The following is a 13,344-nucleotide window of genomic DNA, read 5'->3' as shown; positions in this document are numbered from 1 at the left end:
TCCTGAGGGACTTGTCCCTAGGGATCTAAATGTCCATGCACATCTGGAGACAGCCATGACGTGCAACTGGCATACAAAGAACATTTTCTGTCTGAGAATCTGACTTCCAACTAACAGATGTCAGTCTGATCTCTCCAGGAGGGGAAGAAAGGTTTCAAATTCAAAAGTATATATCGAAGGGCGGCAGCATTTTTGGTTGGAGTGCCAAAAATACCCCAGTCCTGACCCAGTGGTGATGCACTGGGGGTGGTGAGAGCATCAGTACATCCCCTGTCAGCCAGTGTTCCTGGGCAGGGGGGGGCTGGTGCCACAGTCCCGTCCCGTGGCTAGCTGTGGCATGCTGAGCAAAATGGTTTCGCATGCCATACTCTGTCACACGTGCTGGGGGTTGCTGACAGCTGGAATACACAATCGGAGCTGTAGGAGCTATTATGTACTCTTGTTCATTTTATTGGATTACAAACCGGTAAATCCAAATATGAAACGTATAGGTCAGATTGTCTTATAATGAAAGGACCATGGTTTTTCCTGCGATAGTAAGGAAAATGCATTCCTCTGCAAGAACCTTAGATTAGTTAATATCCAGCCTGTTTCAGAAACTTAGGTTCAGTATAATGCCAATGCAGTGCTTTTATGATCAATATTCTGTCCTCTTTAATTTATCTGTTATTAGCTCTATTGGGAGAGGAGAGAATGCCAACTATTTATTCTAAAGTAGTATTACTCTTCCTGTCACTATTGATTTTACAGTTACACTGCGACACCCCTTCTAAGGACTTTACTGAGAGGCCTTGCACAGAATTGATGTGCCACTTTCTTCTCATCTGTTCTCTCATCCTTCCAGCCCTGTCTCCCCTAAATTATGATTATGATTTTGGTGTAGCTGAAAAGAAGGAATATTACAAATGTAGAGGCGGTGTCTGATTCTTATTTCTGAAGAACTTAAATTTATTTAATGCCATTTTGCATTCTAATGCATCACTAACACTAAAGCTGTAACACATTTTATTACTTCAGTAGGGATTTTAGCATAAGTAAGATGTTCAGGGTAAAATCATTTCTTATGTGTACGTTATGGAAACATACAGGAATTGTGCATGCAAAAAACACAGTAATCTGCTTAAATGACTGCTTAATACTTTTTTGGTTTAAAATCAGTAAAAGTAAACTACTTTATAATAGGAGCTTGATCATTATGAAGCCAATGGGATAATCTTGCATTACGAAGTGACTATCAAAGCAAGATTGCCTCTGTCACGACCACTTGAAAAACACAGCGTTAACACCACAAACCTGACTTTAGAGTTACCAAAGGGGACATATGATGTAACAGTGACTGCTCATAACAGTGTTGGTTCATCTCCTGCATCGGTTTTACTTATCCCAGCAAGCAACTCAAAAGGTTAGTGCCTTACTTTGCTGCTAAAAAAAAAAAAAAAAAAAGTGTTTGTATTTGTAACTATTAAATGTTACAGGTAATGGTAAACATGAAGTGCATAATGACTTCTGCTTACATTCTTGGTGCTTAAACTAATACGTTACCTGAATAAATATGCACATGCCTTGTTTACAGGCCCTTCTTGAATCATCAGTCACTTTTTTTCAATTGTATAAATTGTAGCTTGAGAGTTGGATAGTTTCTCGCCTTTTCTCACAGTGATTGTACTACCACAAGACATTTCTGCAGCAACTGCTCCATTAAATGAAAATAATTCTGTGTATCTTTGAATAGATTAAGCATTCTTTTCTCAATTGACAGGTGGGGTTTTTTTGTTTGTTTGTTTTTGTTTTTTTCCTCTCTTTGGATTTATTCCCTTGCTATCCATTTGGTGCTCTTCTATGCTGCTTTGCACTTCCTTCAGTACTTTTTTTGTCACCTCTTTATTTTCTTCCTTCACACATGCTGCCCCATCACTGTCTTTTACCTCCCCACTTCCCTAGACATGATGCCTGGAAGCATTCATTCACTTTTTCCACTTACTATTTGCTTTGGTAATTACTCATTATCACCTTTTATTCTGTAGGAATAGCACCTGGTATAGAAAAATTAAGCTCCTCCTTATTTCTAGCACCTAAGGTCTACAGACTCTTGCATTAAGTGGGCTGAATGGTCAAGCAGCTAGAGATGAGATGCAGCATCATATGACTTGCTGCTCTCTACTCTACAAACAAGGTGGTATGAATGAAACATCCACTGTTTTTGCTGCTGTTAGCCACTAGTATGGAAAGGATCTGAAGCGTTGTTTCTGAAAAGCAATAAAATACAAGCTAGGGCTCTTTCAGTAGGGAAGGAACACAATGCAGTATTTTCCTCAGCCTTGTTGTACTAGCTTTTTCATATCAGAAGATGTTACGCTAAGGGTATTTAGCATTGTTTAGCAGCAGTGAATCAAGTGAATGGCATGTTTTGTCCACAAGGCTGGGAGCCAAGAACTAAAGTCTGATTCTAGGTCTGCCACTGACTGCTGATTTCTTCCGTTGATATTGCATCACCTTTTCTATGATAGGTGGTTACTTACTGCAGGAAGTTTAGATGGCATATAGTACTGCCCTCTTGAAATGCTAAGTAATAATTTTAATGTACCCAAAAACATTTAGTTTAGCCCTTGAAGATTCAGAAATTCTGGTTAATCGCTCTTAAGTGTGCACTACAAGATTCCATCAAAGTGGCTCTTATGTGCTTAGTAAAGCTTTACTAATATTGATGGCTTAATTTACTTTAAACTGGGGCCAGATTTAACAGCATCTTACACAAAAAAAAAAAAAAAAAAAAAGAGCTAGTGCAAATGCCTTTGCGCACTGGAGATCTTGTGTATATGAATTATTCCCAGCAACCTTCTTTCTCATTTTAGCTTCTGTGAAAAATGTTAGAGCAGCTCCTCATGCTGGCAGGCTGTGGGTACACTGGATTGCTCCCAACAGCCATGTGGCGAAGTATGTGATTGAATGGTATGAGATGTCTAATAATTCCAGCTATGTCACTGAATGGCAGCAGGAGCCTGGCAGTTCTGAAAGCACATTTCTAAAAGGTATTTGACTTAATATGTTAAAATATGTAAAGATTATAGAACCCAGAGTAGTTAATTTGAGAAACCTTATTGGGATGTGGTAGAAGCTGGTTTGTTTTGGATGCATTTGATGTAACCATAAGTAAGAAGGAGAAGGTATTGTGCTGCTGTGTGAAGAGCATGTTGCTTACTGGCTGTTAATGTTGATTAGCATTTGGCTTTGGGACAGAAATGTCAAATACGGCTTTACAGGAAATCGAAACTATGGGAATATTTAAGTTTTTGAAACTGAAACATATTACCATATGATATACGATAGCATGACAGTTTATTAGGAATTGCATGAAACCACATCTAACCCTACGTTTTCAACATACTATAACATTGTTACTGAACTCAGTAACTGCAGAATTTCAGAAAATATACGTTATGCTTTCTGAGACTTGCATTTTAAAATTCTTCCAAGATCTGTTTTTTTAAGAATGCTTTTGTTAATAGGTTTTGTGGGACTTTGTTTTCATTACAATTTTGGGCCTAGATTTGTCTCTTGATTGGCTTACTGGTAATAGGTCTGGAAGACACCATTCAACTAATTAAGATGCATTCCCAATGCATTTTTTTAAACTCAAGTAAATGAATTGGTATTGATGAGGTGTGTTTTATCTTTTAAAATCCTTGCATTAGGAGATATAAAGCCATTCAAGTGTTACCAGATAACTGTGTATCCGTTGTATGCTGATGGTCAAGGAAATGGTCAATCTACAAAAGCTTATCTTAAGCAGGACTGTAAGTACAAAGATCCAGCCCTAACTGTCATAAACCATCTTTTTGACTGACTTTATAGAAAGTGGAGAGAGGCTTACTAGGGCACATGGCCCATCCCCATGCACATGTGCAAGATTGTATCTCTGTTGTACACTTAACTGTGCTAATGGCTTTTTCCTGCCTGTAGTTTTCAGACACCTTTTTTAAAATGTAGGCTTCCCCTACTTCCTTTAAACAGTTTCCCTTTCTTGATACCAACAAATATTTCCTAAAAGTTTTTCCTCTCTCAACTTCATCCATAGATTTTCCTACCCATTACACTTTATTTACTCTTTCCTCTGTTATCATTATTCCTGCAGGTAATTTGTGGGCCGTTCCTTAATTGTTATTCCTTATATCATTCTTTCCAGGTTCATATTCTGGTGCTCTTAATTTGGACTTAGCTTCAACTTAAGTAAGGCCAGGATTGGGATCACGGGGCAGTGACAGCACAGGGCCAGGGCAACCATGATCTGCTCCCCATGTGCCCCTGCCCACGGAATGGGTGCCCATCACAGGGTGGCACAGGGCAGAGCCATGATCCCCTGCTTAGGGCCCTAGCCCCACACTGTCACCACCCCACAATCCTGATCCCAGCTCCATCTGCCCATCCTGCTCCTGGATGCTATTCCCTACCTGCCTACAGCCCCGTCCCATCTGCCTGGCCATGCACCCTGCCTGTTTGTCTCAAGCCAGTTTCCATAAAGACCCTGCCCACCCACTCCATCCAGCCCCCTGGTGGTGGATGTGGGGCAGATGGGTCAGGCTGCCCAGGCAGCAGGTCCAAGTCTGGCAGCGGCAGCTGGAAAGAGCTGCTGCTGCAGGGAGTGCTGGGAAGCAAGTCTGGCCACTGCCCTGCTGGAAGCCCAGGGGCAGCAGGTCAGGCCACACACTGTGGCCCAGGCCTGCATCTATACCTGGACCAGGCAGGGCCAAGAGAACCACTACAGGCCAGCCAGAATCTCTTGGCTGGCTAGATCCAGCCCATGGGCCATATTTTGCCCACCCCTGCTCTGAGGTAAGCCAGGGTATGAACTTGCAGTGTGTCAGTTAATCTGCTTGAACAGCCCATGTGCATGCTGTTAACCTGCTGTAAATGATTGCAGTAACTTGCCCCAATTTCAAGGAAAAATAAGCTATCTTACATTTTTCCATGAGATAAGAGTATGCATGTGAACATTAATTGCAGAGTAAGCATTCACACCCTAACTTACTTTTTTTGTGCAGCCATCCTGTTAGAAATTAAATTATACCCTCCCGTCTCTGCATTTTGATCTAGTTTACAATGTATGAATGGTAAATTTTAAGTGGTTGTGATTCCCAAAATTATTCTTCTTTAGTAATTTAAGATTAGTACCTTTACCAGATGATCTTGTGCTTTTTCACTTTTCAGTGAAAATTACTTCAGTAAATTAGCATTTCTATGCAGTTTTTTCGTTTGTTTGCTTGTTATAGATTTCATACACATTAGGGACTGGAAAGGACCTCAAGAGATCTTTGGGTCCAGCCCCCCCCCCGCTATAGGTGGGAAGTCAGCTGGGATCAAGTGACTCCAGCAAGAAATAAATCCAGCTGTGGTTGTTTTTTGAAGGAATCCAGAGTAGATGCTTGCACCACCTCTGGGGGGAGTTTGTTCCAGACCCTGGACACATGCACCGTAAATAGCTTCTTTTTTTTTTTTTTTTTTTTTTAAATACCCAGTCTAAATTGGCCTTCCTGCAGTTTACTGTGGCCGTTAGACCTTGTTATCCCTTGGGGAGCTCTGGTGAACACATGTTATCCCAGGTCCTGGTGTACCCCTCTTACGAAGTTGTAGGCTACCACAAAGTCCCCCTGAGCCTTCTCTTCTCCAGACTGGAGTCCCAAGTCCCTCAGCCTCTCCTTGTACAGCCTTCCCTCCAGGCCTTGGATCATATGAGTGGCTCTCTTCTGGACTCTCTCAAGCTTCTCTACATCCTTCCTGAAGTGGGGGGCCCAGTACTGGACACACAGTACTCCAGCTGCGATCTCACCAGGGCCAAGTAAAGCAGGAGGATGACTTCCCTGGTTTTGCCTGAGATGCATCGGTGGATGTACGTCAGAGTTTGGTTAGCTTTGTCCGCCACCGCATCACATTATACTTGGGTATTTTGCCCCCTTTGACTTTTGAGTTTTACATTTTTCAGGTTAGCCATTATTTCCTTCGAGGATAGGGGAGAGATGTTTTAAAATAATTTTTAACTGTCCAAACTTTTTCTTTATTTTCATGTTGAACCCAGGAATTTGCCATGTACCTATAATATAATATATAATAATTTCAAGCAAAAAAATGCATTTTGTAGGTAACTTCTAGGTAATGTTGACCAGACTTTTTATACTGATGATGTGTACACTAATTGTGGTCTTCCATTTACAGATCCTGTAAAAGGACCAACCATTCAGACAAAAAAAGTAGGAAAAACTGAAGCTATTTTAACATGGAAGCATCTCTCAGTGGATGATCAAAATGGGTTTATCAAAAACTACATTATCTTTTACAAAACTATCAGTGGGAATGAAACAGGTAATCATTTACAGAGCTTAACATTAACATTTATTTCTTTGACTGTTATCTTTTGGAAGTTACTGATCACTGCCAGCAGGAAAAGCAAGACTAAAAGCTCCATGCTTTTAATCTGCCTGCAGTTCCAGCCTGTGGAAAGGAGACAGTGGAAACCCTATGGCTTTGCTTATGGCAGCAAAAAAAACCACAATGATTCTAAGTGCTTAGTGGTCCAGAGCATACCTTAGTGTTCAGCTCACCTTCATAAAGAAGATTGAGTGGTGACTTGGTACTATCTGTACTACTGGAACAGGGATCAGACGTCTGATTCTTAAGCTGCTTAACCCAGAGCAGTGGTATAACAAAAGCAAACTAGACAAATCCAAAATGGAAATAAGGTCTGTGATTTTTAACATTGAGGATAATTAATTCTTAAAATCCACTCTTGTTCCTGGTATCCTGGAAATATTTCAAAGTGCTGGGCATAATGAACAAAATCCTCTAGTTTAGCAACAGTAGGGTCTAATATCACAATTCTTTGGTGAAATCCTGTGGTCTGCATCGAGCATGTTATCAGCAGGTTATAGTTAAATAGGTTTAACTAATTAAATGGCCTTAAAAAAAGGGTCAGACCCTTTTTCCTACAATAGTCAGAGCTAGAGAATCGCAATTAAAAGATTTATTATCCTGAACTTCACTGTGCAGCTACACTGTTGGGTTTGAGGGTGGCTTTAGCTTTTTCAGTGCCTTTCTGGAACATATGAATAGATAACTGCAGACCAGCATGGAGTTAAGTCTTTTATACAGAACAAAGAAACTAAATTATTTGTTTTGACTTAGAAAACCTGTGTGGGTCTACGTTGTCATGATTATTTTCATCACTGACACACAAAATGTCCTGTTAATTTTGTCTTGGATGCCTTGTTTTTTATAGATGTAGCGTACACATTTAGTACATCTGCAGAGCTGGAGCTTTTTTATTTAAACTACCAAAAAGATATGTAAAAATGTTTCCCCTTTATCTTCCAGCTGTGAAGGTGGATCCTTCCAAAACAGAATATACCCTCTCTTCCCTATCCAGTGACACTTTGTACACAGTGCGGATGGCAGCATATACAGAAGTAGGAGGCAAAAGTGGTCCTGTATTTACATTTACTACACAAAAGTTTGGTAAGAATTAATTATGCAGATTATGGGACCTGGTTTTAGAAGTATTCATGAAACTGTTTTCTAACTACAGCTATGGTGATGCTGGTGCTCCAAAACCAGATAGAGGCTTGTTGTGCAAGGTGCTTTACAGATGTTTTAAAGAATGTTCTTCCCTCTAAGCCCTTTGTAGCCCTAAATTATAAGTTATAATAAATAAGGTATGACCAGAGAGGAATAGGTAGGGTGTGAAGATTTTTTGTTGTTTTGCCTTAGAGTAGTACTATTGTGTATGGTAACAACACATTTCTATATTCACTCTTGGGTCCGTTCTGGTCACTGCCATGTGGAATTTCCAGGTTTTACCTGCAGTCATGGTGGTAATGTGCACACGCTAAATCAGGCCCATGATTTCAAAGAAAGGTTCATACAATCAGTGTATTCTCAGCCGGAACGGAAAAAATGTTAGAATACATACATAGCAGTGTTAAACTAATGTATATGTATACCAGTGTGTTTTGACATTATTCATATGTAATCTAAGGACAAATGAGGAGAATAATGAAACCTAAAATATGCAGTGTGATGACAACTGTACAGTTTCCCTCATGTTATCACAGCAGCTTCTGCAAATGATGGAGACATTTGAGGAACTTGAAAGACTATAAAGCCTAGTGTTGGTGTTTCTGAGAGTCTAGACACTTTGCAGGTGCCAACCAATAGCAGCCTTTTGTTTCTTTGTCACCAATTTGTGGTGCCATTCCCAGGACTGAGATGTCTTTTTCTAGCTTTCCACCAATGCTCTCTGATATGCTGAGATATGAAACCTCACTGGCTTAAGAACTAGTATTTAGTAGTTTACTTACTAGCTTGTTGCTGTGCTGCATCTTATTTATAGCTGGGGAGGTTGCAGACTAGATAACCAACAGCTTGTACAGGACTGAAGCGGCCAATCAGCTTGAGGCCAGGCTAGTGATTGCATTTGCATGTGTACCACTGTGGGCAGTCCTGACACTGGTAAATAAGCATGATCTGAGTGATGACATAGACAGAGCCTTTGTAAATAGGTTGCAAGTGGCATGTGCAAGGTACACTGCTTTTTTTATTTCGCAGTTCCACCTGATGCTCTGAATGACTGGAAAGGCAAACCACCTAACCAAAGAAAGGGAGCCCCATCTTGCAGAGCAGTTAGTAGGGACAGGGTTGAAAACAGCTTGTTGAGGCAGCTAGCAGACCACCAACCTATGACATTCATGCAAGTGCCTGAACATCGATCCAGTATAAAATTACTCCTGATTCCATCAAGAGTAAAATCTCCAGAACAGCTCACCACTTAATGACACAATTGCTTGTATGAATGCAACCAAGGTTATGCTGCTGAGTAGTGAAGTCTTCAGGTCCACGTACAGGTCCACATCATTGCATGTACTGGCTGTTCTAGGTTTCTCCTCCTTCCCCTTTCTGCCCCCAGACTCCCTGCCTTTCTGAATGATTGATTGTTTTTGGAAACGGTTACTGTTGAGCATGTGAACTAAACTTCATCTTTCTTCCCCCCCCCCCCCCCCCTTCCTGCCCCCCCCCTTCTGTTTAGGAAAGGGAGAAATTGAAGCCATAGTCGTACCTGTGTGTCTAGCATTCCTGATGAGTGTCCTTTTGGGAGTGTTGTTCTTTTTTAACAAACGGGACTTGTAAGTACAAATTTTGTGATGAAGTGAGACTCTTTGAGCATGATGGAGGGACAGTAATGTTTCAGTGTGAATAGAGGAATGCCCCATGGATATTATTTGTCATTTTCCACTCTTACTCTGTTGCAACTAAGAAACTAAACCTGTCCAGACACTACAGGCCTGCCAGTTAACCCAGTACAAAAAAGAAGGCATAGTGGTGCATATTCCATAACTTTGCCTGAGCCAGATGAGGATTATCCCTGAAAGAATCAGGGGTGAAACTCCAGTGGAATAAGTTATACCTGTTTGTCTGTTTACAGGAGGTGTGGGCAAACTACAGCCCGTGGGCTGAATCTGACCCACCAGCTGATTGGACCTAGCCCACAGCTGCCCCTGTGGGGCATTGAATGGGGCTAAGCCCCACCCAGGGCAGCCTGTGCTCTGCACCCACCTAATGACCCCAGCCAGTGTGCACAGCTTCCTAGTGGAGCTGCTCTTGGTGTGGCTGCAGCCTCCCAGCTACTATCGGCTCCCTCTGCCTCCAGCAGCTCCCCTTCCTCTGGCCCCTGCTACTCCTGCCCCAGCAGGTAGGGCTCCAGCTCCTAGCCACCTTCCACTCACCTGTGGGCAACCAAGTGGGTGGAAGATGGCTGGGAGCTGGAGCCCTGCACACCTGGGCCAGGAGCTGCTCGCTGCATCTCCCTTTGCCCCCACTTGGAGCAGCACAGCAGGAGCCAGAGGAGGAGCTGCTGCTGAAGGCAGGGAAACTGAGCAGTACCCAGGTGGCTGCAGGCACAGCAGGGGCTTCCCCAGGCAAGAGCAGGTGGGGCTCAGCCCCAGTTGATGGGGCACCAGGTGGTAACTACACTGAGATGTGTGCTGCCCAGGAGCACTCTGCTGCACATGACCCCTGCCCCCACCCCCTTCTATTCCTCCCCACACCCCCAGCCAGCTCCTGGGACCTAACACATGGGCAGCCCACCCCCCACTTGCACATAATACACATACCCTATGCCACCCCCCACATACCATACACAATATGCAAGAGTAAGACATTATATTGAACTGGTATGCTGCCTCTATATATGCTACTCAAAAAACATAAATCGGGACAAATATTATTTTTTCATAGATTTCATAGACATTAGTGCTGGAAGGGACCTCGGAAGATCATCGAGTCCAGCCCCCTGCCCAAAGGGCAGGAAGTCAGCTGGGGTCATAGGATCCCAGCAACATAAGCATCCAGTTTGCTCTTGAAGGTATTCAATGTAGGTGCTTGAACCACCTCCGGTGGCAGGCTGTTCCAGACCTTGGGGGCTCGGACAGTAATGAAATTCTTCCTTATGTCCAGCCTGAAACGGTCTTGTAGTAGTTTATGACCATTCGACCTAGTCGTCATCCCTTGGGGCGCTCTGGTGAACAAACGTTCCCCCAGATACTGGTGGTCAGCCCTGATAAACTTATAGGTGGCCATCAGATCACCCCTGAGCCTGCGCTTTTCAAATAAAATTAAAATGTTGCAGTGGCTGGTTGATTTTTTTTTTTTTTTTTTTTTTTTAAGCATGGGACTTGTTTTTATCTATAATTTGATAAAATCTTCTGAAAGACTGTGTGCAGCCCTCAACAGCTTACCAAAACATTAAGTGGCCTGGCCCACCAGCCAAATAATTGCCCATTCTACATCCATTCTGGGGCAGCAGTTTGGTAAAGGCAGTTAAGCTGTTACCTGCCACCTTGTGGCAAGATGCAATAACAGCTGCCAGTTGTGCAACTGTCCATAGCAAATGCTAAGGTAAAACAACTATGAGGAGGGAAACGGGCCTGTGCTTCTCCTGAAGAGATGGGGATTTCTAGCTCAATAATTAACAGCAGTTGAGAGCTACTTTTTAACATTCATATGTTTAAGAGTTCAGTGCATTATAAAACACTAACTTCTCTTTCCAGCCCTTGGTTTTCACTGTATGCTGATGTTCTGGATCAACCAGCTGCTTCCTTACTGAATTCTTTACAGCTAACTAAAAACTTGTGGTCCTTGTAATAAAATGACTTAATATAAGGAACAACTTGGAAAAAGAGGTGTTAAGGGTACCGTGCAAACAAGTACACCAGACATCAAATGGGACAGGACAAAATTAGCCTCCCTAGAGCTTCTGTCAAATAGGAGTCTGATGGGCCAATACTGTATGTGAAGAATGCAAAGCAGGACTCAGCTCAGGTTAAGAGTTCAGGGTTCAAGAAATATATTTTTCAATGTTTTTATTCTCCACAGAATTAAAAAGTATATCTGGCCAAACGTGCCTGATCCTTCCAAGAGTAACATTGCTCAGTGGTCCCCTCAAGCTCCAGTGAAGGTAAGGATTAGCCTTTTCTGAACCTTTCATAATAAACTGACCAGTAGGAGCTCCTGTGTCAGAAGACCTCATTTTCTTGCCTTTTAATCCTATGACCTAGGATTCTGTGAAATACCATTCATGTGAATCTTAATGTATCTTAGGTGCAAGGTGCTCAAAGCCCAAATAAGAACTTGATGCAGTGCATCTAATGCACGTTTTCGTAGACTTGAAGGTTTGGGGCATGGTTCTGCTTGCTTTCTTGTTTATTGTAAAGTCAAAGAGGTTATATTATTGCAAAACCATTTTTAGGAAATGGAATAAAAATTGAAAATGCACATAAGCTATCTGTAAATAAGATACATAGATGTTACTTGCAGGAAGACTGCATGGTGGTTGAACAAGGGAAATTGTGGTCAAGGTCTTGGGGCAAACTTCTACAAATAGTGTTGAGATATTTAATATGCCATAAGAAATGTCAGTGCCTCTGACATATAAGGCCTTAATTTCAAATGTTTCTGTTCTTATAATGGATGGTATTGGGTTCTTCTACTGTACCATAAAAGAGTAATGATGTCTGACTCCCCCTGCTGGAATCCATGGTTCTAAAATGAGGGCAGACAAAATACCTCCTGTGGGCTGGATCCAATCCACCTAGTCTTTCTATCAGGCCCACGGGGCCACTCTAAAATTTAGGTAGCCATTGGCAGGTAATAGCTGTCTATCTGAAAGCCAACAAGGCGCTGGCAGCACAAGGTGCCAGCTGCAACAGCAAGTGGCTCAGGCTCTAGTTGTGATGCAACCAACTCGCCCTGCCCCACTCCCAGAAGCTGCTAGAGACTGGAAGCTTCTGGCTAGCTGACGTTTTTGCCCTGGTGACCCTGTGGCTGTTCCCCAGCCCTCCCTTGTTCTAGTGTTGAAATGCAGGTAAGAACCAGTGGGGTGGGGGCGGGGTGGGCATGGAGGCATGGAGCTGGCCTAGCCTGATGTTGCAGGACTTCCTGTGGTTCTGACACCTAGCATGCCACCAAGCTGGGCCAGCTCCCTGCTGTGCCATGTAGATCCCAGCCTTATAGCCAAAACTACACTGTGCCAGGACGGGCCAGGATGGCCCCATGACATGCCACATGTCCCAGCCTTGCAGCCAGGAACCACATGCTGCTGGGAGGGGATGGGACAGCTCCATGCCACTCCACATAGATTGTGGCCATGCAGCAGGGAATTGTATGCTGCTAGGACAGGCTGGACCTGGCCAGGCTGGTGCTATACTGCACCATGCGGGTCCTAGCCCTGCAGCTGGGAACCATGCAGCACAGCAGTGAGTCATCCCAGGCTGTCCCGTCCTCTCCTGACAGCATGCAGTTCCCCACTGCATGTCCGGCACCCATGTGGCACGGAGGGACCAGGCTGGCTCCATGATGCTCCATGTGGGTTCCAGCCTTGCAGCTGGAACAGTGTTGTGCTGGGATGGGCCAGGCTGGCCCTATGCCGCACCATATGGGTCCTGGCCTTGCAGTTGGGAACTGTATGCTCTGGCTAGAATGGAACCTCCCAGCACCCCCACCATAACCCACATACCCACAGCACTGCACTCCCACTCTCCAATCACCCTGCCCCCATATGTACCCTCTTATCCCCTGTACCCAATATACAAGAGTAAGAGTGTATTTTTAGCTATTATGTAATCACCTCTAGATACACTGTGCTAACACGCACAAATCAGGACAAAATGTTTTTTAAATAAAATTAAAATAAGTTATAGGAGATGTTGGGGGGGGGTTGGTTTTCGGGTTTGTTTGTTTGGGGGTTTTTTTGGTTGTTGTTTTTTTAGTATATGATTTGATTTTTTTTTTTTCCCTAGTTTCAAG

The 13,344-nt window shown here is 43.1% G+C and overlaps 1 protein-coding gene across 1 annotated transcript in view; it reads left to right on the top strand.

Moving 5' to 3' along the window:
* Window positions 1-13,344, top strand: part of IL6ST (interleukin 6 signal transducer) — a 32,472-nt gene that overhangs the window by 15,045 nt on the left and 4,083 nt on the right. Inside the window, exons 8-14 of the mRNA XM_006021248.3 lie at window positions 1,183-1,402; window positions 2,853-3,029; window positions 3,693-3,794; window positions 6,208-6,354; window positions 7,363-7,503; window positions 9,071-9,167; window positions 11,416-11,497. Of these exons, the coding sequence (XP_006021310.1) occupies window positions 1,183-1,402; window positions 2,853-3,029; window positions 3,693-3,794; window positions 6,208-6,354; window positions 7,363-7,503; window positions 9,071-9,167; window positions 11,416-11,497 (966 nt within the window). The remainder of the gene's footprint in view (window positions 1-1,182; window positions 1,403-2,852; window positions 3,030-3,692; window positions 3,795-6,207; window positions 6,355-7,362; window positions 7,504-9,070; window positions 9,168-11,415; window positions 11,498-13,344) is intronic.

The sequence above is a fragment of the Alligator sinensis genome, unplaced genomic scaffold (assembly GCF_000455745.1).
Source record: "Alligator sinensis unplaced genomic scaffold, ASM45574v1 scaffold123_1, whole genome shotgun sequence".
NCBI classification, from domain to species: domain Eukaryota; kingdom Metazoa; phylum Chordata; order Crocodylia; family Alligatoridae; genus Alligator; species Alligator sinensis.
This window is presented reverse-complemented; position numbering and strand designations above follow the sequence as displayed.